At 41.6% G+C, this 27,651-nt stretch overlaps 8 protein-coding genes and 2 long non-coding RNA genes across 14 annotated transcripts; 8 read left to right on the top strand and 2 right to left on the bottom strand.

Annotated features, from left to right (window-relative positions):
• Positions 1-7,471: 7,471 nt before the first annotated feature.
• Positions 7,472-8,918, top strand: LOC145707746 (uncharacterized). Its single transcript, XM_081785317.1, has 4 exons — positions 7,472-8,063; positions 8,125-8,323; positions 8,364-8,516; positions 8,566-8,918. The coding sequence occupies exons 1-4, from the start codon at positions 7,897-7,899 to the stop codon at positions 8,893-8,895; spliced, it is 849 nt and encodes a 282-aa protein (XP_081641443.1). The 5' UTR covers positions 7,472-7,896; the 3' UTR covers positions 8,896-8,918.
• A 66-nt stretch (positions 8,919-8,984) lies between these two features.
• On the bottom strand, positions 8,985-11,826 carry LOC145707347 (uncharacterized). 3 transcript variants are annotated; one of them, XM_081784866.1, is made up of 9 exons: positions 11,357-11,826; positions 10,886-11,101; positions 10,557-10,803; positions 10,288-10,344; positions 10,047-10,222; positions 9,885-10,004; positions 9,740-9,840; positions 9,352-9,691; positions 8,985-9,311 (listed from the first exon to the last, which is right to left on the bottom strand). In XM_081784866.1, exons 1-9 carry the CDS (start codon positions 11,471-11,473, stop codon positions 9,279-9,281), a joined length of 1,407 nt encoding a protein of 468 aa, XP_081640992.1. In that variant the 5' UTR covers positions 11,474-11,826; the 3' UTR covers positions 8,985-9,278. The 3 variants fall into 3 exon arrangements, with proteins under 3 accessions (XP_081640992.1, XP_081640994.1, XP_081640995.1); XM_081784868.1 differs by having other exon boundaries at positions 10,886-11,089; XM_081784869.1 differs by having other exon boundaries at positions 10,886-11,083.
• A 40-nt stretch (positions 11,827-11,866) lies between these two features.
• On the bottom strand, positions 11,867-14,813 carry LOC145707345 (uncharacterized). Its single transcript, XM_081784865.1, has 8 exons — positions 13,481-14,813; positions 13,315-13,410; positions 13,141-13,263; positions 12,818-13,096; positions 12,582-12,774; positions 12,294-12,543; positions 12,096-12,253; positions 11,867-12,052 (listed from the first exon to the last, which is right to left on the bottom strand). The coding sequence occupies exons 1-8, from the start codon at positions 13,538-13,540 to the stop codon at positions 11,967-11,969; spliced, it is 1,245 nt and encodes a 414-aa protein (XP_081640991.1). The 5' UTR covers positions 13,541-14,813; the 3' UTR covers positions 11,867-11,966.
• On the top strand, positions 13,827-15,648 carry LOC145707346 (uncharacterized). The gene is made up of 3 exons (XR_014134746.1): positions 13,827-14,589; positions 14,632-15,104; positions 15,462-15,648. It is a non-coding gene; the product is annotated as an uncharacterized LOC145707346 (long non-coding RNA).
• A 31-nt stretch (positions 15,649-15,679) lies between these two features.
• LOC145708695 (uncharacterized) lies at positions 15,680-18,475 on the top strand. 3 transcript variants are annotated; one of them, XR_014134855.1, is made up of 5 exons: positions 15,680-16,339; positions 16,381-16,639; positions 16,708-16,900; positions 17,087-17,971; positions 18,034-18,475. XR_014134855.1 is itself a non-coding variant. In XM_081786389.1 (4 exons), the coding sequence occupies exons 1-4, from the start codon at positions 16,303-16,305 to the stop codon at positions 17,180-17,182; spliced, it is 585 nt and encodes a 194-aa protein (XP_081642515.1). In that variant the 5' UTR covers positions 15,680-16,302; the 3' UTR covers positions 17,183-18,475. The 3 variants fall into 3 exon arrangements, 2 of the variants coding, with proteins under 2 accessions (XP_081642515.1, XP_081642514.1); XM_081786389.1 differs by having other exon boundaries at positions 17,087-18,475; XM_081786388.1 differs by lacking the exons at positions 15,680-16,339; positions 16,381-16,639; positions 16,708-16,900 and having other exon boundaries at positions 16,925-17,971.
• Positions 18,476-18,987: 512 nt separating this feature from the next.
• LOC145708007 (uncharacterized) lies at positions 18,988-22,302 on the top strand. Its single transcript, XM_081785612.1, has 6 exons — positions 18,988-20,845; positions 20,885-21,106; positions 21,150-21,410; positions 21,455-21,714; positions 21,760-22,020; positions 22,071-22,302. Exons 1-6 carry the CDS (start codon positions 19,162-19,164, stop codon positions 22,212-22,214), a joined length of 2,832 nt encoding a protein of 943 aa, XP_081641738.1. The 5' UTR covers positions 18,988-19,161; the 3' UTR covers positions 22,215-22,302.
• Positions 22,303-22,453: 151 nt separating this feature from the next.
• LOC145710577 (zinc transporter ZIP9-like) lies at positions 22,454-24,049 on the top strand. The gene is made up of 7 exons (XM_081788348.1): positions 22,454-22,653; positions 22,773-22,901; positions 22,949-23,043; positions 23,091-23,224; positions 23,272-23,363; positions 23,410-23,583; positions 23,629-24,049. The coding sequence occupies exons 1-7, from the start codon at positions 22,575-22,577 to the stop codon at positions 23,835-23,837; spliced, it is 912 nt and encodes a 303-aa protein (XP_081644474.1). The 5' UTR covers positions 22,454-22,574; the 3' UTR covers positions 23,838-24,049.
• A 170-nt stretch (positions 24,050-24,219) lies between these two features.
• Positions 24,220-25,046, top strand: LOC145710578 (uncharacterized). The gene is made up of 2 exons (XR_014135054.1): positions 24,220-24,855; positions 24,896-25,046. It is a non-coding gene; the product is annotated as an uncharacterized LOC145710578 (long non-coding RNA).
• Positions 25,047-25,553: 507 nt separating this feature from the next.
• LOC145707583 (guanine nucleotide exchange factor MSS4-like) lies at positions 25,554-26,234 on the top strand. The gene is made up of 3 exons (XM_081785133.1): positions 25,554-25,668; positions 25,806-25,932; positions 25,978-26,234. Exons 1-3 carry the CDS (start codon positions 25,587-25,589, stop codon positions 26,126-26,128), a joined length of 360 nt encoding a protein of 119 aa, XP_081641259.1. The 5' UTR covers positions 25,554-25,586; the 3' UTR covers positions 26,129-26,234.
• A 20-nt stretch (positions 26,235-26,254) lies between these two features.
• On the top strand, positions 26,255-26,987 carry LOC145707582 (uncharacterized). The gene is made up of 4 exons (XM_081785132.1): positions 26,255-26,331; positions 26,379-26,487; positions 26,533-26,628; positions 26,837-26,987. Exons 1-4 carry the CDS (start codon positions 26,270-26,272, stop codon positions 26,897-26,899), a joined length of 330 nt encoding a protein of 109 aa, XP_081641258.1. The 5' UTR covers positions 26,255-26,269; the 3' UTR covers positions 26,900-26,987.
• Positions 26,988-27,651: the final 664 nt, after the last annotated feature.

Genomic DNA, 27,651 nt, shown 5'->3' with positions numbered 1-27,651 from the left:
CAACGCCGCAATGCTGCTCTTCAAAATAAAGCGAGTTCCTCGACATCAACACGTCATAATCCGAAAAGACACCACGCGACCTACTCAAGCTCGAGTCTACACCAACCTCTTTCTCGACACGCCAAATCTGAATGGAGTTCCCTGGATATTTGATCGATTCTGACTGTTTTGTTGACAACAACGTTTTATTTTGACATTTTACGTGTTTTATTTGGCAGGAAATTGCAGTTTTAAACTCAATGTTTTGATCTTTGGCAGTCAAACAATTTCTCCTTCTTCAAGAGTATCGATCGAGCGAATGTAGCAATAAATTGTACTCTCTTGTTTGATGATTGCTTTTTCGTAGATTTCGCAGGTTTTACGCACTAATGCAATCCTTCTGTGAAGCTCATCAATTGTTTCTTGTCGAGCTCGAATTCGCTCCACAAGAACAATCGGGTCTGTATTGAAAGGGATCGTAAATTTTATCCATCCGTGCACATCATCAACCAAATGAGAAAGATCTCTCCGGGCTTCTTTTGCAACTTTTTTCAGCCAGTCAAGATGACGGAGCGCTCGTGGCAATTCATCGTCTTCAATAGAAGTCGACTTGTAGGACCAAAGTGCCCGTATTCTACCACCTTCGAGTCTAATAAAGGTATTAGGCTCTTGATAAATCTCTGTTAGAGTTAACTCTGCCATAATCTTGCTCAAGTGTCCTGCCTTTTTATTCTAGCGTAACTAATCGAACTCACACCAGGGTCATCCGCATTGATCGGTATCATGGAAGGAAAATGATCAATAGATTTCACGCGAAAAATTTTTTATTTTGTAATAAAGAATGACGTAAAAAGTAAAATCAGTTCGTTGAAGGTTTCTTTCGGATCGTTTTTGAAATCGTTATTGTTGCTGTCAGTCGTGGGATCGTTAAAATCGTCCATTCTTAAATTGAGAAAATTATAGTCAAAGTTCACAACATCAAAATTTAGTATTTACAGTCCAAATTAAACATCAATTACAGAAAATAAGTCACTCGGGAATGTTAAGAAGTATGTCTAACGATGAGTAAAATTGTTTCTATTACGCAAAACAGGCTTTTTGTTACGATTCCTTAGTCTCATCGAGGGTTTACGATTGATTTTCCTTAATTTTTTAGATTTTTTTGGAGGAGGCGGTGAGTTGGTAGCACCAGAACTGGTAGAAGGAGTCTCTTCGCAGATCGACGTTAACTGGTTCAGTTGAATCAGATTCTTCGAAAGAAAATTCCGAGTCTGAGGACAACTCGCTTTCCTCGCCGAATTCAACTTGCTGATTCTTCTTTGAGAACTCAACTTAACGATTCGTTTTAATTTACATGACAAATAATAAATGCTTACGTTTCTTTCGATCAAGATTTAATTCTTCCGGTAGTCTATTGGTGGAGAAAAAGACATCCGATTCTCTTTGACGATCTCTGGAATGGATTTCATCCTGTAAGGTCACTTTGCGATCTCCGAAGCTTCGGAAGAAAAAGTCAACCCGAGAACTGATATAACCGTCGTAGCTGTAAGTGGTTTCACCCCTTTCAGTTACGACGATTTTTATACGAGCCATTTTTTGTTTGCAAAGGTATCCACAAACATCTTTGTCTTTATACGATTTTAAATCCGGATAAGATTCTTATGTCAATTGAAAGCATATCATCCTGCGATTAGACTTCGATTAATTTGTCATTGTTTCGACACTTGATTACTGTCTAATAATCCCGCTAATCTCAATCGTAATCCGACATCGAACGTATAAATTTCAGAGCTTTTGGCTCGACAATACCAAATGTGTTTGTTTTTTACTCTTAAAACTTCCAACAAAAGACAAATTAGAAAAAATCACCCTTTTGTAAAAGTAACTCAACATGGTGATAACTATCAAGCACTTGAGCTTGTGTTTGGAGAGCATAACACAAACACTGCTAGTAAAGTTTTCTTTTATTTTGAGAAGCAATTCAACGATGAAAATAACGATTGGGAAAACGTAGTAAAAGTGAAATTCTCAGAGATTCAAGGTAGGGTTAATGACGGTTAATTTAAAAACAAATTTTCCATCTTTACCCTTCAGTTGTTCCCGAGTTGACCTATTTGAAAGCCTGCCATACGGATTCCTCGATGCGTGTTACAAACAGGTTTATTTTGTAAGCGTGCTTCTCTTTCATACTTGATTTAGAAACCTTGAAAAATTCTTCGAAACCCCTTTGAAATAAAGTTCTGCTTTTGAGAAACGTTAGGGATAGTGAAGAGATTATTTCTCTTCTCTGTGCGGCGTTTCTTACAGAGCAGAACTTTGCATTCGTCACAATCAGTTGGAAATAACGATCAAGTTATCGTCAAAAGAGAGCTGGAATATCGTCGATCCTTGTCTACAAATGAGTATAAAATCGAGATGACACTTCAATCTGTCACTTATAGAAACTTTATCGACCATTTTCGTTGGCATAAACTGCTTTGGTCTGATATTAGCTGCCCAAAAATAATCTTTTTTTATAATTTGTTTATTGAAACAATCGTTAGAGATTACTTGAGCCGTAACAAAAACAATTATCCCCGAAAATTTATTGATAATTATATTAAAAATCTTGTTAAAGAATTCACCCCTTCTGTAGAGAAATTAGGATATCAAGAACTTTTAGAGTATCGAGAATCTTTATCATACATTAGACTCAGAGAAAATATGAAACAAGTTCGAGTCTTTCCAAGGTCCTATTTTAACGATTATTTAGAGAAAATTGATTACAAGATTAATGCGTTAAAACTCAAAAAAGCTTTACTTGTCACACCTTTCGAAAATGAAAATGACTATATTAACAAGCTTGATTTTCCATATCTCTAAAATTTTGACAATCAATTTATTAAGAATGCGTACACTCGAAGCACCCAAGCTAATTAAATGTCCATCAACTGTCGTGTTGAATGACGATCAAAAAAGGCGTATCAATGAAAATATTGATTCTATGGGTGACCAAAGTATCAAAAAGTTGAAACTAAACGACAATACGGAAAACTCGAGTGACGAAGAAAAGCCGAAATTTCGTTTTGGAATCCCTTCATCACCACCTAATGAGCCATCCCTATTTACCGGTAAAATCCCTGAAGGTACTTTTGGGCCACCGTCTTCTTCACGTGAGTTCTATTTTGGACCTCGAGGAAGATTTAAAAGGCCCTCGAACACTTCAAAAGCAAAGAACTAAAATTACTCGACTTGAAAGGAGCCAAAAACGTGAATAGTAATTTTTATGCCAAAGACCAAAACAAACATTTTTATTAGGAATTTCTGAAGAAGAACCGGAACAAAACGACTCACCAAAAGAAGAAAATCACAGCGAACAGCTTGATACTAGCGCGACAGATAGCGATCTCGACTTTACTCGATCAGAAGACGACCCTTCTCCAATCATGTCCCCTCTTTTAACAGACTTGGAATATGAATTGAAGAATTCTGTTCACGCTTCGACACCAATTTACGACAACAAAGAAAACAATCCACCTGATTTCAACGTAGGTTACGCACCTCATGACTTTGGAACGCAAGAGGAACTTGATGATATAACAAAAGTTCTTCCACACTGGAAAAGTAAGAAAGAAAACCTTTAAATCTTAAAAATTCTCAGTGATGAATATCGACTACAAACGATTTCTTCTTGCCGAAATTCGATACGTTCTAGCTTGGTTTACTGTAGAAAATTGCAAGAAACGTCGTTCAATCACCAAAGAATTGCTCGACCAAAAACTTAACATTTGAATCTGTTATTCAAAATTTCATGTTGTTTACTTCTTTGTCTGAAAACTCAAAAACAAAAAAAATAAAAAAATCAATGTTGTGAAAAATCTCTAGAATGTCTCTATTTTTCAAAAAAATTTTTTCACATTTTGTCAGTTCGCACTTTGGAGTTTTCGGAACTACACCAAATTCGAAAAATGGCCGAGGTAAGAAAAAGGTGAAGTTACGCAGAAAAAATTTTTTATTAGCAAAAGGAAATCGTTGAACAACTTGTTCAAATCCGTCAAGACATCGACGGATTCCTCACAAACTTGCTCGAAGAGCCAGAATTGGCAAGAACTGGAAAGAACTTGCTTTCTTCCGTTTCAAAGGGAATGGGCAAGGTTCTAGGTCTTCGATCTAATCGAAACCAGCGCCAGGAAGGAGCTCAACCTGCTGAAGAGCAAGTCGACCCTTTGGCTGAGCCTCAGGCCCGTCGAAACTTGTTCTCTCAACCGGGTAAGAATTTTACCCTTTTTTCAAATTATAATCGACTGTATTTAGAGAACAACGCTCCCCTCAACGAAAGCATCGGAGAGGCTGATTCGCTCGAAGAGCGAACTTTTAACCTCCGATACCCGGGAAACACCGCGGGTAACCATGACGAAACCCCTGCTGTCTTGCCTCTCTGGATTGGAGAAGAGGATATCAGCATGAACGATCCCAGAGGTAATCTTAGTTCTTCAAAACATTTCACTAAACTCAATTCTAGAGAATATCTCTCTGGCCACGCACTTGAGTGCCCACCTGACCCCTGTCCAGAGAGAAGAGGTCCGACGAGTTTGCGAGCGGCTATTCGCCCAGCGCAACGAACGAATGAACAACCTCTGGAACGATCTCCAGAGCCAGCAGATCAAGCTGCACTTCCGAACTCGTTCGGGAAAATCTTTCAGCTTGGCTGGCGCCGGCTGGCAAGAAGACGAAGAGTCTGGCGAGAACATGGATCAGACCGTCGCTCCCGAAGAACCATCCCTCGGTTAACTCCTCTGCGAACAATTCTTGCGCCTGTATAACCCCTTTTCGGCTGCAATAGAATTTCTTCTTTCAAAAAAAACAATCAAGCTTCAAATTGTTCTAGAAACATTTGAATTTTGTGTCTTCTTTGTTTAATTGCAATTTATTTGTTCAAAGTTTTTTGCAAGTAAATAATAACACAATAGTATTCTAGAATTTAAAAAAAGTTTATTTTCAAAATAGATTTCTCAACACTATCGACTGTATTCTAGGAGATCATAATGTTATCATTTTGCGAATGGAATACAGCATGTAATCTTCTTTGAGTAGCATTTTAAAGAAGAATTAAGAAATCAGTAAAATAACAGAAGTTAACAAATTATATTTTTAATGACAAAAGCATACGATTATTTCAAATGTTTTAGCAATCTTTTTGAAATCATTTGATAATGAATAAAAATATACAAATGAGCTCTTGCGTTCAATATTTTTCGAAACAAATTAATTGATAATCATTTTATCTCGTTGATTTTGTAAGATTTATCAGAAATTTTAATGTTTCATTTTTGCACAGCCGTTTCTTCCAGGTTACGGTGAGACTCTTGCAGCATTTTTCGATATAGAAAACAAACAAATTATTGAATCATTTTGAATGGAAAAACCAAATCCGGCCCTGCTTATATTACCCTGCAAATATCGAATAAAATTTCACGGTAAAGGATAACCGATACCGATCAATTGAAAGTTTTCCACAAAATTGATTTTTCAATCGAAAATGAAGTTTGTTTTGAACATTGGCAGTTAGTACATCAAAGTCGGTAGTTGAGTCAGATAGTTGTCAAGTCGATAATTTCCTCTTGCAACCACTTTTATTCGTTGGAAAGTCTTGCAGTAGATGCATTGAACCCTTCGTAAAAGATCCTGCATTGTGCCAAGCCGGTGAACTGTAGTTGTCACTTCGCAGTCAACGCAGGCAACTACTTTTCGAGTATTTTAAAAGGTGTATCAATCTCACCTCTTACAACAGAGTAGTCTTTCTCTTCAAAAGGATCAACGCAATCGATGTTGTAAGCATGCTGCTGTTCCAAAAAAATGTTAAAAAGTTCTACGTCGTATTTCTGAAAAATTTTTATTTTGACACTTATCCCATTCGTACAATTTTGATTGGTTTAGAACGAAGTCGAAACTCGTGGTCGATCATTTGAACCTTTTAAAAGTTTTAATTGAGTTTGAAGTCTAGATTAGATGATTGATGAAATTATATTCAAATTATTATGCACAGAATGTTAATGAAGAAATAGAAAAATATACAGATGAGAGTGAAAATGGTCAAATGTGCAAAGACCATAAGCCAGTACAAATGGATGATATTTTGGCAGATGAAAAGAACAAACTGCATTTTGAAGTCTGAGTACCTAAAAATGTTAGAAAGAAAAAAATGATACTCTGTGCGACTTCATTTCTAGCTAAATAGGTAGAAGCAGCTGTAAGTGCAGCTTGACATAATGCAGATGTTTGAAATTACTCAATTAGTTTAATTATGCTAATTTCATTAATCATCTAATCAAGATATCAAGATCAATTAAAACTTTTCTCATCCAGCTCTGTAAACTCGATATTCTTGGAAACCTTGACGGGCTTTCGATTGGGCATTCTAATAAAAAATTTTTTTGGCATTTGAATAACAATTGTTCGATATGTTGTTTGTTAGGCTTTTCTGATCTCTTCCCTCGTGAAACCGTCTTACGAAGGATATGGCATACTCTATTGAGTAGCCAATAAGCGCCTTTTTTCACACCGAAGAATTTATACTGAGAGCGAAATTTGAACTCAGATGCTCAATTTGCCAGCGGGATTCTTTACCGACCGAGCTGACAGCGGTCGAGAGAAAAAGATCATTTTTGAAGATAGAAGTTTGTTTTTATTGCATAAAGATAAAGAAAAGGAATGTTTTTGTTTTCAATCTTCTTCAGAAGAAGTCGACACATAATCTTCAAGCATTGTTCCGCAAGAATACATTGCAGGTTGAAAAGGGTGTGTAATCACTTTAAAAATTCGAGGTATTTTACTCTTGGGAACAGATTCAATAAAAGTGAAATAACCTTCATGTATCATATCTTGACAGAAAGCTTGCTGTATTAAACAAATCGAGTTTTTGCAATGATTCGTATTCTCCAAGCACTGCACCAGATCGTAGCCGGCTTGAGTTTCGAGTTCGTAATTTTCAATAACGTTGTCATAATCGAGCGAACGGGCAGCTTCTTCTAGTTCTTGATCACTTCGGCAAATGAAGGTGAATCGCTTTCGTTTCTTTCTCTTTACGATAGATTCGACAATTTCGAAATCCTCATCGCGCTTCTCTTTAGACATTGTTGGAATCTTCTGAAAATTAGTTTTTATCTTTTTGAGAAAATTCGCCATGAAGACTTGTGTACAGAAAAAGACATTTCAATCGATTTTATACAGGCGATGACGCAATAAAAGAAATTTAACTAGAATCTTCCAAGCGCGTGACATGTCTCTAGGGGTTTAGGAACACACCTAAGGCAAAATCGTACGTGATTAAATCTGCGTACGTGACAAGTTCAAAGTTCAAGTTCAACAGGGGATTAGTCAAGTTCAACAGGGGATTAGTCAAGTTCAAAGGGGGATTAGTCAAGTTCAACTGGGGATTAGTGTCAAGATCGGCCAATCAGCGCGAAGGATTAAAAAGATTATCCCCTGCCTCTGGCCAATCAGCGATAAGTCCGCCAATATGAATGAGCCAATCAGAGCATGTTTCAGCGAATTTTCTGAGGCAAAACCCCGTTCAGGTATATTACTACTGATGGTTCAAAAAACATTAATTTTATTCATTCGAAATAAACAGTTGATGGAACCTAAAGACTAAGACCCGCGGATTCCACTCACGAGTCTACAAAAAGCGCTTGATAGATGACGACGTGCTCGGCAATTTACAGCGAATGTTCGCCACTCATTTCTGACCACTTTTCTTCTTCCATTTTATTTTTGAATACATATTTCACTCAGCAAGTATTTCTTGGTTTCAACTCCAAGGAGAATCTCCCCTCGAGCAAATAGAAAATGTTTATGTGACTAGTACGGCAGAAAAATATTTGATCTGCTATTTTGAATTTTCGTAAGAGCTCGATTCTTTCAAGAAAATAATCAAAAATGAGCATGATCACTAAGAGTTTGTTTCTTACCTGGTCCGTTGTAAATTGCTTCGGCGATAGAAGTTTGCCAGGAATTGATGTATCGACGTTCTCTTTCTCGACAATAGAGCATGCTATTGCCTGTGGAAACTTTTTCAAGTTAATCGATTTCGAAGAGCTGACAAGGTAATTGCATTGAGCTACCGATGATACATTTTTCGGCGATATTATACTTACAAAATTTCAGAGGGGACGAAGTTCTTTCATACAACGATAAAACTGGCGAGTACGAATGCACGACGATAATTGGCAACTATAAAAAAACATACAGAAAACTTGCGTATATGAAGCACGTGAAAGCAGAAGATGATTGGGAAATTCGACTGACGCCAGATCATCTCGTCTACGTCGCTGTTTCTGGAGGAGCGAAACTCAAAGCTACCAAGGTAAGTTTTACTTATGTTCATTTTATGTATACGGTTTTAGTCGTTGAAGATCGGTGACAAATTGAAGACGAAATATGGCGACTTCGAAATCAAAAAAATAAGCGATACGATGGAATTTCCGACCGCGCCGATCACTGAAAACGCAAATATCCTCGCTGGTGGCACTGCTGCTTCTGTTCTCTCTCTAAAGCAGGTAGAAATTTTGCCTGAGACTTTTTAATAATTCAAAAATAATAAATTAGGCTGAAATTGGCAAACATCTGATCAAAACGATGCATGAGGTACTGACGCAGCTGGACTACGTCGGATCGAAGGCGGACGAACTCCTGACTTCTATGTTTGATGCTGCTGATCACCACCGAAACGCATTCCTCAAAGGGGAAAAAATGCTTGCTAACTTGACAGCGATTCTGGACAAAGACGAAGTGCAACTGAGTGACGAGACAAAAGTCAAAAAGCTCTTCGACGCGTTCGACAGAGAGGATCACGAAGCGATTCGCCGAAAAGAGCAAGAGCTCTTCGAGGAGTGGAAACGAGCGCGAGACGCGGAAGGTGCCAGAATTGAATTGTGATTAAAACACTGAAATAAACTCATACCGACTTGCAACGTGCGAGAAGCTTGTTTGTCTGCGTAGGTCTATCCGCTTACGAGTACACTTGGCAAAACGATTAGCTATATTTTTGGTTGAGCGAAGTGAAAAACAGCAGAATATAAAGTCGTCGTTCAGATTGATTAAAAGTAAATCAGCGAAGTCCACAGATACTACTTGTTGCTTGAGCAGGGCCTTGTTTCGGAACCAGTCCAGTCGCTTCTTTTGTTTCTTCATGTAAATGTCGGTTGTTGGTTTTTTGGAGATTGTTGTTGTTGTCCTTGTTTTTTTTCTGAGCAAGATCGGTCGGTTTTTCACGCGGTGGCAGTTTCAAAAGCGAATACTTTGATTTGTAGAGGGCGCCGCTATCTACTTTCGCTACGACGTTCTCTCCGGATCTAAAGAGCGTTACGAATAAACGCCGCCAGCTAAACTTACATCAGAATCAGAAGCTCTACGCTTTCTCAGTTTCTTCCCTCTGCTATCGAGTCGGTTTCGAAAGAAGTTGCGTTCGCTGCAGTCTTGCTCGAGTGGAGCGTGCGAGTTGCAACTCTGCAGCGTATTAGAAGTGATTGTGGGGAAGTTGGCGCGATATTCGGACATTGGTTTTTCGTGAATTGGACGGAACGCTCCACCACTACCAAATGTTGTTTCGATGATGCTCTTTTTCTGGGGCTGGCTGGAAGAGACAGAGGAGGAAACGGGGATGAACTGGCTTTCTTGCTCGTCGGAGGACTCTTTTTCGATGGAAAAGATCTCATCTCCCTTCGCTAATTTTCTGAAAGCAGGTCGATAAAGCACCTAAAACGAATGCACGAAGCAGTACCTGCATTTAAGTCTGTAACTGCGTTCAGTAGCTAAAGGATCGACGGAGGCCCAACCGTCCTTTGTAAAGTATGGGTAATTTGTTGGCGCTTCCACTATTACCTGAACAAAGTCAAAATTTTTGAAGAAAAGAAACGCGGACTTACATTTTGTCCGGTGACCTGCACACGGAAGTGGAGACTAACCATCGCGCTTTTCATCTTCATCTCTGTCATTTCCGTCAACACACTTCGAATGAGTTTCTTGTCCGTCGTCACTTGCGCGCACTGAAAAGGCAACTAGAGATTGATTTAGTGACGAGGGCGCACCTTGACAAAGTCATCTTGGTTCAGATCCTCGATTTTCTTGCACTCGCCATTCTCGAGCGTGATCGTGCTCCCTTTGAAGAAGCAATCTGTCGACTCCGGCATTGACAAGCTCGTGTTCGACACTTCCGGCTGTTGCACAGGCACAAAGTTCTGATTTGGCTTCTTCAACTGATAATCTAAAAATTAAGTATGACCAACGCCCGAGTAAGATTTGACGAATACCTTCTTCGCGCTTACTTACATTTTATCGGAGCCTGAGTGTCGATCTTTACGTCGGGAACGCAAGAAGCTCCAGAATCTAAAATAAGGTATAAAATACCGTACATATTTGACACAGTAGTGCTCCGCTTGGAATTCTTTTATGTAAGCTTATGACTAGGTCGTAATTTGATGTAAAAGCTTCTTTGAAGCAAGATCAAATAGTTAAATTCGAAACAGAAACTAATTAAAAATCGTGATAGAAGTTTATGATCTCTGAAACTCTGTTGCTTTCTTTTGGAACCCTCTTACCGAGTTTGATGCTGCGCTGAATGTTCTGCGGGGGTTGAACCGCCCTGATAAAGCCGGTTGTCATCTTTGGTGACGCCATCACGATTTGTTGTTTAGGCGCTTCCACGCGCTGCCCTATGTTGTGGCCCGTGATGTAAGTCACTGTCTTCTGAGCTTCGGGAACTGCGTTCGTACGTTTTGGAGCCATCTTGATTGCGTGCGTGATTCCATTCGTTACCACAGGTTTCTGCGGGCTGTATTGCACCGTCTTAAATCAACCAGGTAAGATTTTCTCGACTTCTGGGGAGTATCCAAAGCAAGCATAAAATTATCGATCAGCAATGAAGTACCTGTACTTTAACAACTGGTTGACTGGCAGTCTGATACGTAGCCGCACCGTATTGAACGGTGGTCTGATGGTTTCCTTGAATCGGCATAGGGATGTACATGGTCGGTATACAGCTGGTCGACTGGACAGGGTAGGAGGCCATCACGATCGGCGTGGCCATCGATTGCGTCCGCACAACCACGGGTACCTGCGTGATCTTCTGAGTCTGAAAGTAAATCTGCACGGATTGATTAATGTGGTTCGCTTCCTTTCTTTTGAAAATTGAAATGCTGCCAGTCACATTCAACACATACTGTAATCAGGCGCGTTAAGCAACAGTCAAGAACAAAGTTTCTCATTCAAGCGATCAAAAAACCTTCCAGCAAGGAAGAACATATCAGTAATTAACAAAACGGCAATTTCAAGGAGCATGCGAACGAAGCAAAGCGGAATAGACATGCTCAGGACATGTGTGTTTGATAGTTTAACCTACCGCTGTCATGTTATTCTCTGGCTGTCGCTCGGCGATCGTGGCCTGTTGGGAAGAGACGAGAACGCGCTTTTTTGGAGGCAAGCTCTGGGCATGTCCATTTTGCTCTCTTGAGCTCATCAGCTCTTTCAGCTGTTTGAGATGTTCGCGTACTTAGCGAGTTAGGTCTGCTTTACATGAGGGTTACAGGGAGGCCGTCTAACGGAGAGACGCAGAGTTGCTTTGAGTGTCTCAGAGGAGGGGCTCAGCTCCCCTTCGAGTTTGAGCCGAGTCAGCAGGCGGATCAGCCAATCACACGGAACACAGTGAGCTCAGCCAACGGGCCCCCGGGGCGAGTGACGCGGCACCGCCAATCCTGTCAATAAGCTTCCCCACGAACCAATCCTGCTTTCATTGCTAGGTGACTCATCCTAGCTCATCCAAACTCGTCCCACTACTACAAACTGCAGCGGTTTCAACTCTCCCAATCTGAACTGGTATTCTTATGCCATTTGTAAGGGAAGCTTGCTTGACTCAAGTCATCAGGGTTTTATTATAGAAAGATGATTCATATTTAGTTTCGTTTTGGTCGCTTTTTGCCAGACAGATTGTTAAAAAGTAAACTGAAAACGAGTCATTGCTCGACGCTTTTCGCACTTTCGGAAAGCTTCTTTTTGAACTTCTCCAAGTCCTTTTGACACTTTTTCGTTTTCATATCGACTGAACAGACAAGTCAATCAGGGAATTCTGGGATCGTAGTTACCGATTTTGAAAGTAAGGAAGTATTGTCTAATTTTAGCAGCTTCATCTTGAACCGCTCTGTCAACATCTTTGAAGCCGTCAACTTCAGTTTTCTTCAATAGTTCGATCGGATCTTGCCCGTTTAGCAACCCTCGCATTGTGAAAGTATCAACAAACCAACTAAATATTTTCGTAAAAACGGCGGAAATGAATCACCAACCTCGTGTAATCCCGTTTCCAGCTCTGGTACTCCACCTGTGCGTCTTCTTCTTCTTTTGCCAAAAACTTCACCTTTCTCGCTCTTTCCTCGCTACTCATTTCTTCGAACGGTTTGTTCTCATTCTTTTCGAGTGATGCGTCTCCAAGAACGCCCTTTGCTTTTTGAAAGAGCAGTGGAGCCATTGGAATGTGCGCCACCTTCATCAGTTTCTTGTTGTTTTTCTTTCCCCATTTCGCTCTTCCGGACATGCCTAGGGAATAAATGAACGAATCGGGAAAAGAAGCTCACCAGAGCTTTGCTCTTCGTCCGAATTATCCGCTTTCAGTTCTCCACTTCCGCTCGGCAGTTGCTTCACAGCTTCCCACTCTTTTTTCGCCTGCTCACGCAAAGAAGCCTGCTCTTGGGTCAATTCAGGAGCGTCTTCTCCTTCTGGATTCTTTCTCTTTCGCTTTCTCTTCTTTTTCTTCGCTGATTTCATTCCCTATCAATAAATTTACGGTCAAGAGAGACGTTTAAAAATGTACCTGGAACATATTCAACGAATCGTCCTGAAAACCAGTTGAAGCTTGTTGCATAAAAAGAGCATCGTCGTTCGCGTAGTTGTATTGCTCATTTTCATCAGATCCTTCCTCGTCGTTGAAGCGAAGCCCATATGAAGGCTGCTTTTGAACCTGGTTGGAAGAATGTGGCACTGGTTTCGCAGTTTTGTCGTCTTCCTCGTCGCTATTTTCCGAGTCAGACCCAGGTTTTTTCGGCAGATCTTTGGGCTTCTTTGTGATATTGAATTCCTTCTTGAAGTTTGTCTACCGAATTTGAGTATTACGATAATTGAGAAGGAGGAGCTTACGTTTTTGTAGTCGTACTGATTGAAGGTACCAGACTGCGTTCGGGACTGCACTGGATAAAGAGTATGTCCACCAGAGCCGTCTCGGTCACCAGCTTGATATGTGTCTCGCCATCTGCGGTGGTTCTGAATCGAATTTGATGAAAGTGAACAATACCCGGCTACAATCAGACTTACAGAGGAATAGAAATTGCGGGGCTCTCTTCTTTCGCGATCGTACCGCGACGTCTCTCTGCCGTAAGATCTATGGCCTCTTCTATCCTCGTAGCTTCTTTCCCGGAGTGTCTCTCGCTTATTTTCCTTTCTGTTACAATAGTAATTGCAGAAGGAGAGTTCCGTTCCTGTCTCGAGAGCCACGCTGCTCGTAGTCTCGCCTACTGGAAGACCGGCCGTGGTAGCTCATCGCAATCCGAATCCGCTCTGCATTGAGGCTCAATTACCCATGGACTCCACTACTGGCGAAATTTAAAAAGCGAGAGTGATGAATTTAGGCCCTTGAAAATTGCGGGCTTGGAGTCCATTCTAACGGCCTCAACGCGGTTCTCAGATCTGAACGCAATTCAAACGGTTATATTTGTTTTATATTGATTTATGCGCTTTACGTAAACTTGCGTACACTAAATTTACAGCGTCACGAGATTGCTTTTGAAGAATAAAATAGGATTTTCATTGAAATTAAACTCTAAAAATTGGAAGATTTCGTTATCGACTATAGGCTACAGTCTTTACCCAGAGATAATCTTCAAGTGCTTAGCTCCTCAACCTGTGCAAACCTGAGTAAGGATTTTGGAAAAGCTTTCATGAAAAGCCGCGCATTTCCATCGTAGATTCAATTTAAAGTAAGCCGCTGCGCGGCTTTTCATGTAAGCTATTTCAAAACCCTGACTCAGATTTCGCAGGTTGCGAGCCCAGCTGCCAGTCACAAAGAGCCAGTCACAAAGAGCCAGTGTTGGAAGCGATAGCTGACTTTATGGCTCTACAGGGAGTAGTTGAATTCATTTTTGGAGAGATAAATTAATTTAACGAATAAGAATTCAATTGATTCTTCCTTCTTATCAACTCAAACGGTCCGAGTACAGTCGTATTTTCAGCGATCGCCTCCTACAGTGGACAATATCGATTTCTCGGCAGCTGGGTCAGGATGAGCAAGGATCGAGCCAACTTTTCTGCTCTTCCACCCACGCGGAAAAGGAAAAAACGCAAACCTTTTCAAAATTCCCAGAATAAAATGATTCTTACTGGTGAACAAAGGCGATAAGGAGGATGAGTGCGAATCCAGCGCCGGCGGAGATTTTCACAGTTTCGAAACTGCAAATTGGAGAATAACATTTTTGACACGAGACAAATGAAAATAAGCGAAAATCAAGCGATTACGATTTACGAATGGCTTCAAGAATATCACCCTGGCCAAGTTGAAACAGTCAACTTTGAAAACCTGATCGTCATTGGAAGGTAAAATGCTTTTGAAAAGTAAAGTATATTTGATAATTCTAGCGCCTTGATTCTGCTGCTTGGGAACTCAAAGAAAGTATTGGCAATCTTGCGAACGATCTTCAGAATCATTCTAGAGCTGTTCAAGACATCCTTAGCGATCTACTTGGCTTTTCTGACGCTAGAATTATTCTCTAACTTTCTGTTAATTCTATTGACTATGTGTGTCTATTTATTCTATAATTACGCACTTTCCGTTTTACTTAAAATCTGCCTATCTTGAAAACTCGCCAAAATTCTGACTGGCTGAAAAAGTCGCTGAGTTTTTGAATTTTCAAAAGTTCGCGCGCGATTTCGAGCGCCAATCAGATTCCCGTCTTCATGTCACGCACTCAATCGCATCGCAGAGGAGATTCCTCTCAAAACTCATTATATTTTCGCTTGCTTATCGATAACCTCGCATTTCGTGTTTTTTTTTTTGTTTTCTCCGAGAGAACATAAATATCTTCAACTGTAAATAAACAAAGAGAGAGAGGGTGAGAACTTTAAAAAGTCCCAGCTTGTGAAAAAAATTTCCTCAAATCCGAATTCTCGAAATTCTTGAGTGGAATAATTTTCTGATAATTATTGTAGGCTTAAACATTGCTATGCTCCGGAATATGCGTTGTAAACCTGAGTCAGTTTTAAAAAAGATTGAAGTCGTCATGCCTCGAAGCCGCTATCCAGAGCCTTACTCAGGTTTTCAACACAGATTGCCGAGTCTAGACAGCTTGGAATCATTGTATAAAGGAATGAGTCACGTCCCCAGACAGTATTCAATCTTTTTTCTTCTGATTTGTTTTTTCTAATCAAGTCTGGCCTTGATCTTCGATCTAACCCAGTCTATTTTTCAGAAAGTGAAACTGATGCGAGAAGAGAAGAAAACGAGAGGTAGAACTCCTGAAGAGGGAAAGTTCGAGAATCAAGACGGAAAACCCGGATAAACAATGAAACATTTCCAAAAGACGGATACTTATAAAATATCATATCTCAACTGCACATTTTCACATCTATTTTATCTTAATATTGACCTTTATTTTTTCGAAGAGTAACACTGAATACTTTTAGAATGAAAGAAAATTGAGGCTAATCGCGCATTATGCGCGAAACGAGCAATTAAGAAAGAAGCGGTCCTGGAGAATCAGATGTTCCAGTATTCAACTTCTCTGCTACCGTACCTAGAACAGGGTATGAATAAAGAAGCGTTCCAGGAAGAGTGCGTCAGAGTGCTCGAGAATCGAAAAACTCTCCGAAACTCGGATTCTACCTAAAAACGGATACTTATAACTTTATTTTGAATGTGATGCGTTAACTGCAACAAACTGGAAGATTTCTACTGATTATAATTACTCTCTACCCTAAAATAACATTCGCCCTTTCCAGACGTTAAAATGAGGCTACTCGCACACTTGCCGCGAACAAAGCAAAGTTCTTCCCTGGGAACAGAGGAAGAAATTGAGGATACGACTCGATAAGAGTCTGTCATCGAGATGTTCTCACTTCACCAACAGACGAAGGTGTGAACATACCGCCGTTATTCCTAGAAAATCTGGAAGAAGAAACTACATCCAAAAACGGATACTTATAATTTTAAAATTTCTGATTAAATCTCCGCACCTCCGCAAGCGCATGTGAAGCCTTTGTATCTCCCTTTTTAACGTTGTTCTGATTTCAGGCTTGTTGTGAAATCGAGAAATGGGTGCACCGAAGGAAGCCTCCGCTCCAACTATAGGTTTGTTCATTATTCAAGAGAAACCTTTTCATTTTTGTCAGAGCCACATCAGACTGGTGCGGCTCCACCTCCTTACAACCCGTCGATGGCGGTATCTTACGCCGCCAGCAATCCTGAATTCGCGGCGAATCAACCTCCTTACGCGCCAGTCAACACTACTCCGTACTATTCACCAGCTCAAGGTTATCCAATGCCTCAGCAAGCTGGGCCAGCTCTTCAGCCTGGATATCACCTCGTTTCGCAACAGCCTGTTCAGAACACAATGCACGTTCAGCAGCAATTCAACGAAGATCCCCCTAGGAACCGTTCAAAATATATCTAGAACGAATTAGTTTTTCAAGCAAAGAGCAATTTAGAACAATCCACAGTGTCTGCCCTCTTGTCTTTGTCTGGTGTTGTGGCGGATGGCCCTGCGCAGTTCTTGCCTGCATTTACTACTTTCAAGCGAAAGGTGCCTACGATAGATCCGATTCAACAGGCCTGATTCGTTACAACAGCCGCTACAAATACGCTGCCTTCGTTGGAATCGGCCTTGCCATTATTGTCATTATTAGCGCAAGGGTACTTGAGTTCGTCGATTATTAAAAGTCACTGCTAACCGAGTGTGGACGCCCCTAAATGCCCATTACGTTTTGAGAACACCTACATGGCAGCTTATTTTAGAGTAACCTATTTGGCGTTGTCCAACTGCTACTAATAGCTTTCTTTTTCTTTCGTTGACTTTGCAAAGGGAATCAATGTTTATAGTACAACTTCCATCAGTTTCTCAACGATGTCAAAGAGGTGCCTTCGAATTCGTCCACGGAGTATGGCACGGACTATGACTCTTCTTCGTACTACTGACTCGGAAGATTCGAGTCACCGTCTCCCGATCCCCACTTATTTCACTTGGCCTGTGTTTACCCTACCCCTTCTCCTACTTGTTTTATCACAATTTTCTTCAACAAGCTAACGCTTTCTTCACAAAAATCATTGTCAATAAACGCCAATTATTTTTAGAAATAGATGAGACTCATTGAGATTATTAGCGGCGAAAGCTGATCGTGATGGTCATGCTGGAACGACGTTGTCTTGCCAAATAAGTTCCCCTGCACTCATAGACGAGAAGCTTGAGATGGAAGAAAAAGAGTCCGAAGACGAGAATTCCTCCATGATCGCAGAAGTCAAGTGCGTATTCAAAGTGAAACCATTGCCATTTGACTGTACACCAAGACCTGGAAGAAAAAACTACAAAATAAAATTGATACTTATACTCGAATTGGTTTTTGTCCCATCTCCTAATTCTTTGTTGAACAATTTTCGTGATTGTAAGCTTCTCAAAGTCCGCTTTGCTAGAGAAGATGCTTTCAGACTTGAAATAATGAGTGGCGCATATCCAGACGTATCGCCGCCTTCGTACGAAGATGTCATGAAAGAAAAATATGGTTCAGTTCACCAGGGAGAAGCACAAAGTTGCAACCGAGAAAGTTACGCGCGGGTGCCACTCTTCTCCAGGCAAATTACGGACCCGAGGCAGCTCGAGCAGCGCGCTTCCTTGCCCGTCCAGCAGTTCATTCTCTCTCGCAGTACGAGCAATTCTGCACAACCTCCATGTCCATCAACCAACGAGACACAAGACGAGGAAGGACCAAGGCGCGGGGAGAACTTGATGATTGATTGATATCAACTCGGCACTTAAGAATCCCTTCTCAAAGTCAAATTTGTTTATTCTGTGCGCTGCTCTTTTGCCTTCCACTGGGCTTGTGTGCCGCGCCTCTTTATATCATGGCACAGCGTTCGCACGAACGAAGGTCGCCCGACTACCCGAACCAGAAGTCAACGTTCTACTGCATGGCGTATTTCGCCATTATTCTAGGCGTTATGATCATTCTACCGAGAATCATCGCTCACATTCACGATGCTGATCCTTGAATTACACATTCTTCTCCTTTTTTACCTTGTTTTCATGTTCAACAAAAACGATATGATGAATTTTTCCGTTCAAATGTCAGACGTTTTTGCCAAGCCAAAACAGTACAAAAAAAACTTCTTTCAAACTGCGTTTAATTCTATTAACCTTCAACGAATCCTAAAAGTTCTTTCCTCCTTGTTCCATTTTCCAGTCGAGCCACATCATTTTACCTTAAAACAATGAGATGTTCATTATATCCTCATTTGGAATCAGAGTCTTATTCAGATAATAGATAGACTAAGATAGTCTATCTCGAAAAACTATGGCAACTCTTGTTGAGCAGGAGGTTAGCCGCGCAACATCAGAAGTCTATGAAGTGGTCAAAAAGCAACCAAAAATAAAGGCAGGAAGGCAGGCAAATTTCACCTAAAGCTGGCGGAGGTCTTTGATAATTATGTAATCGCTACAGGTATTACTTGCTTGATTTTCATAAGAAAAATTTTACGATCTTCTTGTAGAGGAAGAAGCTCCCCATACGCAGACTCAGGGTCTCTCGCAATTCAACTTTCAATCGCAGGCTTATAACGAAGAAATCAATCTTCGTCAAGATCCATTCGAAAGAGGATTCGCTACCGAGAGCACGAAGAAATTTCATAAAAAGCCCACCTTCCATCCAAAGCCTTCTCACGATTCAGGAAAGGGTCAGAAAAAGATATTTATTATATGTAAATTACAAGAATTTTCTTCGTAGCAGTGACTCGAGACTGACCTTTTAAAAGACAGTGAACCTGAGCTTGTCCCAGACCCAAAACCTTCACGAAAATCAGCTTCCAATAAACCGTCGAGTGAGCCCGAGCCAGAGCTTCAACCAGAGCTGACAAAGAAGAAAGATGTTCCGCGAAAACGTCTGGCTGATCCACACGTGAATACGATGCATACACTAAGCACACCAACTCCTCCTCCTGAAGAGGAGCTAGTAAGGATCCCGAAAAAGTCTGATAAAGTCGCCAAGAAAGCTGCTCCCGTCCCCAAACCTCAAGCTCCTAAGCCAGAACGAAGCAATTTCCCAAAAGCGCAGCCACTCGGAAATCGTGGCGCTTTGCCGCGAAGACAGCTGCAACCGATGAGCCAGGATATGCTTTCTCAGTCACAGTCATTCAATGAGTCTCCGGAGCCAAAGAAACCAGTCCTTCCCCGAAAGAGAGAAGTCGGCATAAAGCAAAAACGAGTCCCATCAGCCTCCGAGAGCTCAAGCGACGAGGATAAGACAGTCATTCCTCGAAAGTCGCGCACAAAACCTTCGAGCAGATCTCTCTCGAACGTACCAGATAAACCAACTGAGGAAACTCCAGCTCAGAAGAAGCAGCTTTCGGAGACCACCCATTTCAGCGGTAATTTTGATGGTCTTCCTCAATCTACAAAAATTGGCGAAATGACTCGATCTGAACTCCCTAAAGACAGAATTATTCACGACTTCAACCCGAATAATGTGCCGCAAAGTACAAAGATTTGCAATGAGTCTGGTCGAGGTGAATTCAACGCTAAAGAAGCGCCTCAGAGCACCAAAATCTCCGAGAAATCTATGCCAAGTGTCATTGACGCCAAGTCTGTTCCTCAAAGTACGAAGATTGACTTGAGAAAGAATTGTTCTCCGCTAGTCCCTGTAGGACCCGTAGAAGCCAAATTAGACATAGATTTGGGTCGCGAAGAAGCATGCAAAATTATTCTTCGGTGGAAAGAGGTTCCAGGAAGATTAGACAAGCTTATGGACGTTTCCCTTCCTGAGCAGCTCAGTGAGCTTGAGGCTAGACTCCGCCACGAAAACCAGCAAATAAAAGTGCAGATATCCTCCGAGCTTCAAACGCTTACTGGAAAGATGGAAGAAGAGTTTGCCCAGCAGATGGTTCGAGTGACGGAACAAGTTCAGGGCGTCAATGCAAATATGGAGAATATTTTCGAGAGTCAGCTGAAAGAGATTGAAAACGAAATGAGTGCTTTTGGGGAGCAAAATCAAGAAGTCAAGAATGAAGTGCATCTCCTTAGAGGCATCGTTGAAAAAGCAGCTCAGTCAACTGTGACCAATCTTGAGGTTATTCAAAAAAATCTCGCAGAGAAGCTCGAGAATGTCCAGCGAAAGTGTGAAGAGAATACGAGTGAAATTACCCTCGTCGGCAAACAAATCCAGAACTTGACATCTCTCTTCGAAACTTTTCTGGAATCACAAAAAACAGCGGCCAAAAGCTGCTACGAAAACGGCGCCCGCTCAAAGGAGTCGAAAAAAAGAAAGAGCTCTCCTTTCGAAGAGCTTCCTCTGCCCGACATCAGCAATAACATTGAGGGATCCAATGTGCCGACGGAAAACTACGAAGAGTCGACTTCATACTCACCTCTTTCCAACACCGAGCAGTCAACTGACGATGGCAAGAAGAACGACGAGACACTGTCAGAAAACCCACGAAAAAACTCTAAAAAGTCAAATATGAACGGCCTCAACAAATCGAAAGCTCCCGTGACGGTCGCAGCTCCTGAAACTGCTCCAGTTTCCAGCGACAGCGAAATCGAAGATCTCTTCAATGAAAATCCGACCGAGCAGCTCTTGAACAAATCCAGTCAAGGTTAAAATAAAAAAAATAAGTGTAATTCAATTCTCTTAGGAACTGGTAAAACGAAAGCCTCTCCGGAGACAATGGATATCGCGAGTCAGCCCTCCAATACATCAATGGCCTTGTTCGGGGATGAGGACGACGAGGCTACCCTTACTGAAGAGCCAGCGACGGTTATTGAATCTCAGAGCACTGAAGCACAAAATGAAGAACAGAGCTCGATTCAGGCGATGTCAACTCCAAAGCGCTCGTCCAGAAATATTGGCATGCCAGGTAACAACACTCTTTAATACTCCCCTTTATCAGTTCATTATAGACGTACCAATCTCTTCTATTCGTCCGGCTCATCCTGATGGGCATCTACAGTCGACTGCGATGCAGGGTAGCTATGCTCCTCAGCCGAACGACCCACTTGACGGAGTCATCAAAATGGAGCCAGGCGTGGTGCCGCCGAGTCCCATTGGCGGAGGAACAAGCGGTCCGTTTATCATTCCGTCTCAGAGTCAATCTCAGCATTTACCTACGAGACAGATGCCCCGTCAGTCCGAAGGGGAAATTGTCCTTACTCTTTCCAAAGGTTTGGCAATAAGATATGCTTTATTAGAACAAACCTTTGTTTAGCGGAGCGGGAAACGAAACTGATGGTGAAGGCTTTCTCCAGCCGCTTCCAAAACATCACCTTCAGAAACAGCATGTGCAGATCCATCACTCATGTTGTCGCCGTTGATGATGCAACTCGACGATGCAACCGAACATTTAAGTATATCGCCGGGATCGCTCAAGGTTGCTGGATTGTATCACTCGACTGGGTCAAGGACAGCCTTGAAAGAGGATTTGTTCTTGACGAGCATCATTACGAAATTATCGGCGACCTTGATCTGGTAAAAGAAATTTAAAAGACTAACAAATTTGACTTGTTTATTAAGGACACCTCTCCGAATGTGCCAAGAATGTCGAGAAGACACAAGTCTAGAAGAAGAATGGGTAAAGAGAAGAAGGGTTTGATCGGAGATTTCGTCGTCAGAACTTGCCGACCCTACGATATCAGCCTCTCGAAGCCAAACATGCACGAGCTTTTGCTGAACATGGGCGCGAAAGTAGTTGAGAACGAGGACGAGCTTATCAACGACAAGGATGGCCGAAAGGGAATTATTATCTGCCATGGCGGCCAAAATCAAGATCCAGCGGTATGTTTATTGATTCTTTTATCTTCGACTACATGTTTCTATCTTTTCAGGCCAGACCACTCTCTCGAACTGAGGCTCTCAAGGATTTCTCTACTCAACATAATATCCCGCGTGTCTCTCGAGATTGGCTGCTCGATTGCATTCTCAACTGGAGCAACTTGGACGTCAAGAGCTACATCCTCCCCAACGATTGATTCGTGCCTTACTGCTAGATACTGCCTAATGGTTCCTGACACTTCAATACTGTATTGATAACTAATTGGAAAAATAAACATTTAAATGGAAAGCTTATTCAAAAGCAAAATCAGGAGTTGTGTTTTCATTCTAGCAGGCTTAGACATGTTACAGACTGTAACCTACAGTAACATATCTTTGAGAGAATCTAGGGCATGCCAAAGTGATCTCGATAATTAAGTTTTCGCTATTTAGATCAAATAAAGATTGAGAACTCTGCTCGCTAAAGTTTGGCCCTGGGGTTATTTTCTGGCCTCCGAGGTGCTCAACCGGTGGGATCAAGGTCAGCAAGCGCGTTATTGAGATTCGAGAGAACAGAAATGCAACATGTGTGGCATGTTTTACTCCTCAGTGGGGCCATGTTCATTGGAAGCTATATTTCGGGGTTTGTACCGTTCGAGCACGGGATACTCTTTACTCTAAGGACGATTGCTTAAATTTAGCTGTAGCAATTAAGTTCATTTCACGGGTGCACGATCAGTTATTCTGCTACGTGCAAGTTAAATATCCCAAAAAAGCATTCAACTTGAACGAGAACAAGATCAAACAGATGAACGTCGCTGGTTCTGGCCTACTTGTCGGTACCGCGCTTTCTGTCATTATTCCAGAAGGAGTTTCAGCGCTCTACAGTCAAAAACATCACGATGGTAAATTATATGCTTTCCAGTACCCAGGCTTATATTTTCGAACATAGAACATCATGGAAGTGATACCCTTATCGACGCTGACCAGGAAGATGATCATCACGATCATGACGAGCACGAAGACGAAGATCATCAGCACGACGAGGTGCTAAGAACTTCTTATTTTTAGAGCCTCATTCTTGTTCATTCAAGGTTCATCAATACGTTGGCTTATCGTTGCTTTTCGGTTTTTTACTGATGCTTGTTGTGGACAACATCCCTGGCGGACACGGACACTCTCACAGTGAAGCAGTGCCCATGGCAGAGAGTGAAAAGCTCATTGAAACGTACACTCCAATAGAGAAATATTTCTCGTTAAGTTTAATGTTTCTAGGGGCGAGCAAGAAGTAATTGTGTCCGAATCGAAGGCTTCGACTGCGACGTTAGGGCTCGTTGTGCACGCTGCGGCCGATGGTCTTGCTTTAGGTACGCCACGAGAAACCGCGGGCTAGATTTAACGCTTCTTGTTTAGGTGCAGCTAGCGCGTCCGACAGCAGTTCGCTCCAATTCATCGTCTTTCTGGCGATAATGCTACACAAGGCCCCTGCTTCTTTTGGACTCGTTGCTTTTCTTTTGCAAAAGGGAATCGAGCGCAGCAAAATCAGGTGCCATTTGCTTGTTTTCGCCCTTGCCGCGCCGATAACAGGTAAGAAACTCACAATGGTGGCGCTTTAATTATTGAATGTTTCAGCAATGTTGTCTTACTTATTCCTGTACCACGCGTTAGAAGTGATTCCTGGTGGGGCAGGTAGTGCGATGCTCTTTTCCGCTGGTACCTTTCTCTACGTCGCCACTGTTCACGTGTTACCAGAAGCTGGTCCACTTGATAAATTCAAACTATCACTGATGATCATCGGTTCTATAGTTCCGCTTATCTTTTCCCTCGGCCACAGTCACTAGCTAATGATTTCACATTGATATAATATTGAATTTCTGTCAGCATAACTGTTACAAAGCTTTGTTATTTCAAATAACTATACACCCTACCCGCACTCGAATGCTTTAACCTTCTTCTTACTGTCTCCTTATTGTTCTATTTGCGTCTAAACCTACTATCATTTCTCAAGGATAAACCTCTTGTACACATGTTCAAATAAATAAGAATTCGTTAATGTCAGTTGATTAATGATATTAAAAATTTCGATTGCGCGTTTTCTTCTATTCTGAAAGTCTTCAAGCAGGCAAGTCCTCCGCCCAGCACAGTAGTGCCCTCCTCCGCTCACTGCTGCCGAAAGTCGCGTGCCCCGCCCGCGCAGTTATCGTCGCCGCTGATTGGTCGGGATTCCGACTCGGAAATGCTTCAGTTCGAGTCGGAAATGAGTATCAACTCGAACCAGTCACTTTGATTTTGCTAGTTTGTCGAGACACAGCAACCAATTTGCAAGTTCCACTTCCTTCTGAGAGATTTCGAGACTTCAAATCCTAATCTTCATATTTTAGATAGACCTTCGAATGCCTGTTCTGTGACGTCCCTTTTGTTTTTGCGACTTGCGAGCCTTCGTCTACCCAGGCGAAGCGAAGATTCCTGAGGAAGACGAAACGATGGCATTCACCATCATCTTTCCCAATGAGGAGGGAAAGGCTGGAATCAAGGGAGCACCTGAAAAGATCAGGTCGCTCCTCGACAACTCCTTCACCGGAAATGGTCAAGAGAGTGGTAATTTACTGCCCCGTATATTACCTGAATTCCAGTTCGTCTTTCTTATTAACCCAAAACATCCTCAAACCATGATATTCACCCTTATCCGGGTGAATATTTCTATCAATTTTTAACAGCTTCTGTAATTTTTTACCTTTAGAATGTTACTCATTGAAATGACTTCCCTCCCAGTTTATGCGATTTGAAACAACTCAGATTATAGCGACTTGTGAAAGCACGCTGGTGTTTTACGAAGCTGCCGAACACTTTTTGCGAAAGGTAACATCGTACACTTTTCACCTCTCATCCTCGTTTTCAGGAGACATAAAGAGGCTGAGAATCACGAGCATGGTGTTCTGCTATGCTCACTACACTTCTGGAACAAGAAGAGTAAAACAATCAACAACAGCACACACAAAGTGCAGATTTAAATAATTTCCTGAATGCCTAAATAAATTTTTTTTCCATTATTCCTTCAAAGCTACCGCGATTGGCAGTCCTGACTGACTGATTTTTGAAAGATGCACATTGACGTTACAATTCTCCATGCTAAAAACATAGGAGATTTGTAACGTAGATTGCGTAGGCGTCACTGGTTTGACGGAACTCTCAAAGAAGAGACACTAGAGTCAAATTTTAATTGGTTGATTAGCTATTTCACTCGAAAATCAGAATCAGTCAGTCAGAAATGCCAATCGCGGTATATCTTTGGCAGAATATAGCTTGTGTTATTTCATTCCTTTGTCCTGGTGATGGTTGTAAGTTACTCTTTGTAGCAATAGAGTTTATCTTGCTATCGCAAATCAAATGAAAGAAAGATTGTTTACGTTGAGGTTTCATGAGACTTGAATTGAGATTCTTACGGGAGATACCGTATCTCAGATACAGGTAGCAAGTTCAGTAGTAGTAACGAAAGTCAAACTTCCGGTTCAAGTCTGTTTGATACGCCTATCTGTTAACAATGTCCGACCTTGAATCGGCGTAAACTCGCCTAATGGATAGAGTTTAGAATGGCTTTGGAGGATCACTGTAAAGACAGTAAACTTTGCTCAAAGATCCGATGTCCCGTATGCCCTTCGCTTATTCTGTCTCGTGAGTGCTCTTGAAGTATTTGAATCCTATCGCTTTAAATAAGCGTATTTATCTACGGTAGCATTTATAGCTATATACAAGCGGAAATTCAATAAAGTAAAATTCGTCAACTGAACATCACTCATATATTTGATTAGCCGATTCTGCCCAGTTACATAAAGAAATGATCTCACTACCGAAAGTGCAGAAAGACGCGGGCGAAGAGCAGATTGACAGTTGGTGGCTCGTCGATGACATGTTCACATTTGACAACATCGGTTTTAGGTTTGATTTAATTATTGACCAAAGCTTGAAAAGTTGCGATTTTAGCAAAGCTGCCACGGGAGGACTCAAGTACCTGACCTGTGCAGATTGCGAGATCGGACCTTTGGGCGTTCACGACCCAAGCGATCCGAAGAAATTCCTCATCGCTGCTTCGCGAGTGCGTTACAACGATAGCGCTACCTTCACTCCTAATTGAGTCTCTGTAAATTATTTTCTTTTAACTAATTCATACTTGAATCATGGAAAATTGCAATTACTTCCACTTAGTTTCTTCATCAAGTCTATACACAGATCCGATTTGATCCGTTTCAATTGATTCAAATGTCCATTTGATAGAATGGTGCTTGCGTTGATCCAGGAAGCCGGCGACTGGCTCAACAATTATATGGGCCGTTGGTGGTAAGATATTGAAATTGGCCTTTGTTCTCTATTTTATATGAATTAAGGTACGTAGATTACAAAGGGCAGGCTCGCGCCGAAAAGATGTTCCAGGTGATTCTCGTGCTCTCTGGCGTTATTGGCTGGATTTACGGCTTTCTAACCGAATCCATGCAGGTAGAATCGTTCTCGTTTTTTCCTCCGATATCCAGTTTCCCTCAGAATGGCATGATCGTTCTTGGCGGCGGTGCGGCCTTATCATCGCTCCTGACGATTCCTCCATGGTTCTGGCTGCGCCCTCAAGAAAAAGAACTCAAGGTGAATGTTTTTTTCGGGGAATCACACTTAAGGTCCTAAAATCTAAGAGATGATTTTCAACGAAGACGTCCGTAACTGTCGCTAGACACGGGATAAGACGATTGTATTATGACGATTTTTACTGCAGTCAAAATCAGTCTTTCAATAATCAGTCTTTGACAAGAGAACCAGAAAAACTAGCGAAAGTCTTATGAAAATATATTTTTAGTGGCACGAAGAGCTCGATGAAGACGATCCAAAACTGTATCCATCTTGGGAGAAGAAAGAATGAGCGTCTTTTCTGTCTTTTAGTTCAAGTCAAAATTACTGACTTTCCGTTTTTGTGCAATATTTTGAAGCCTGATTCTCTTTGTCTACAAGTTGTGATTGATAATTCTAAGAAAATTAATTCAGATGATATATTTGGAAGAGAATTGAACTCGGAGGTTGAGTTTTCCTAGTTTTCCGCGCCGCCACTCAACGGCAATCATGGCAGCGATGACTGAGGAGCAGTGGGCGTCGTTGTGTTTCTGGATGGAGATTTGGAGCAAATCAGGAACCGCTCACCCAACGCCGCCTGATTTGTAAATAACGAGCGGGTTAATATTTGTCCGCATTGCGTAACTGGTGCCCTTCTTGCTCGATGGGACAAGCAAATTGCCGCAGTGAAAGTCTCTAGATTGCAATTCTTTAAAACTTGCCGGTGTTTTCAAAGGCCAACCAGAGATGCGCTTTTTTAATTTTAGAGAGTCCTCTGAAGTAAGCTTAGTTGGAAAAGGAAGGGTTAATTTTCGCCTGTGTTTTTGATATCGCTTTTATGGGTTAAACGTTACCTGTTAAAGTTAAAGGATACTGCATCCAAATATAAACTTTTTATATTTGCATGGGCAGCATTTCTAGTCTTCTTTGATAATCACTGGTTCTTGTGCAAGCGTAATCAGCAGCTGATGTTACCAGTTACGTAATGCGCATCTCTGTAAACACAGCCATACTCGCTACAAAATAGCCTGCGCAGCTAAATCCTTCTATTCTTCAAAGCACTGC

The sequence above is a fragment of the Oikopleura dioica genome, chromosome XSR, assembly GCF_907165135.1.
Source record: "Oikopleura dioica chromosome XSR, OKI2018_I68_1.0, whole genome shotgun sequence".
Lineage (NCBI taxonomy): Eukaryota > Metazoa > Chordata > Appendicularia > Copelata > Oikopleuridae > Oikopleura > Oikopleura dioica.
This window is presented reverse-complemented; position numbering and strand designations above follow the sequence as displayed.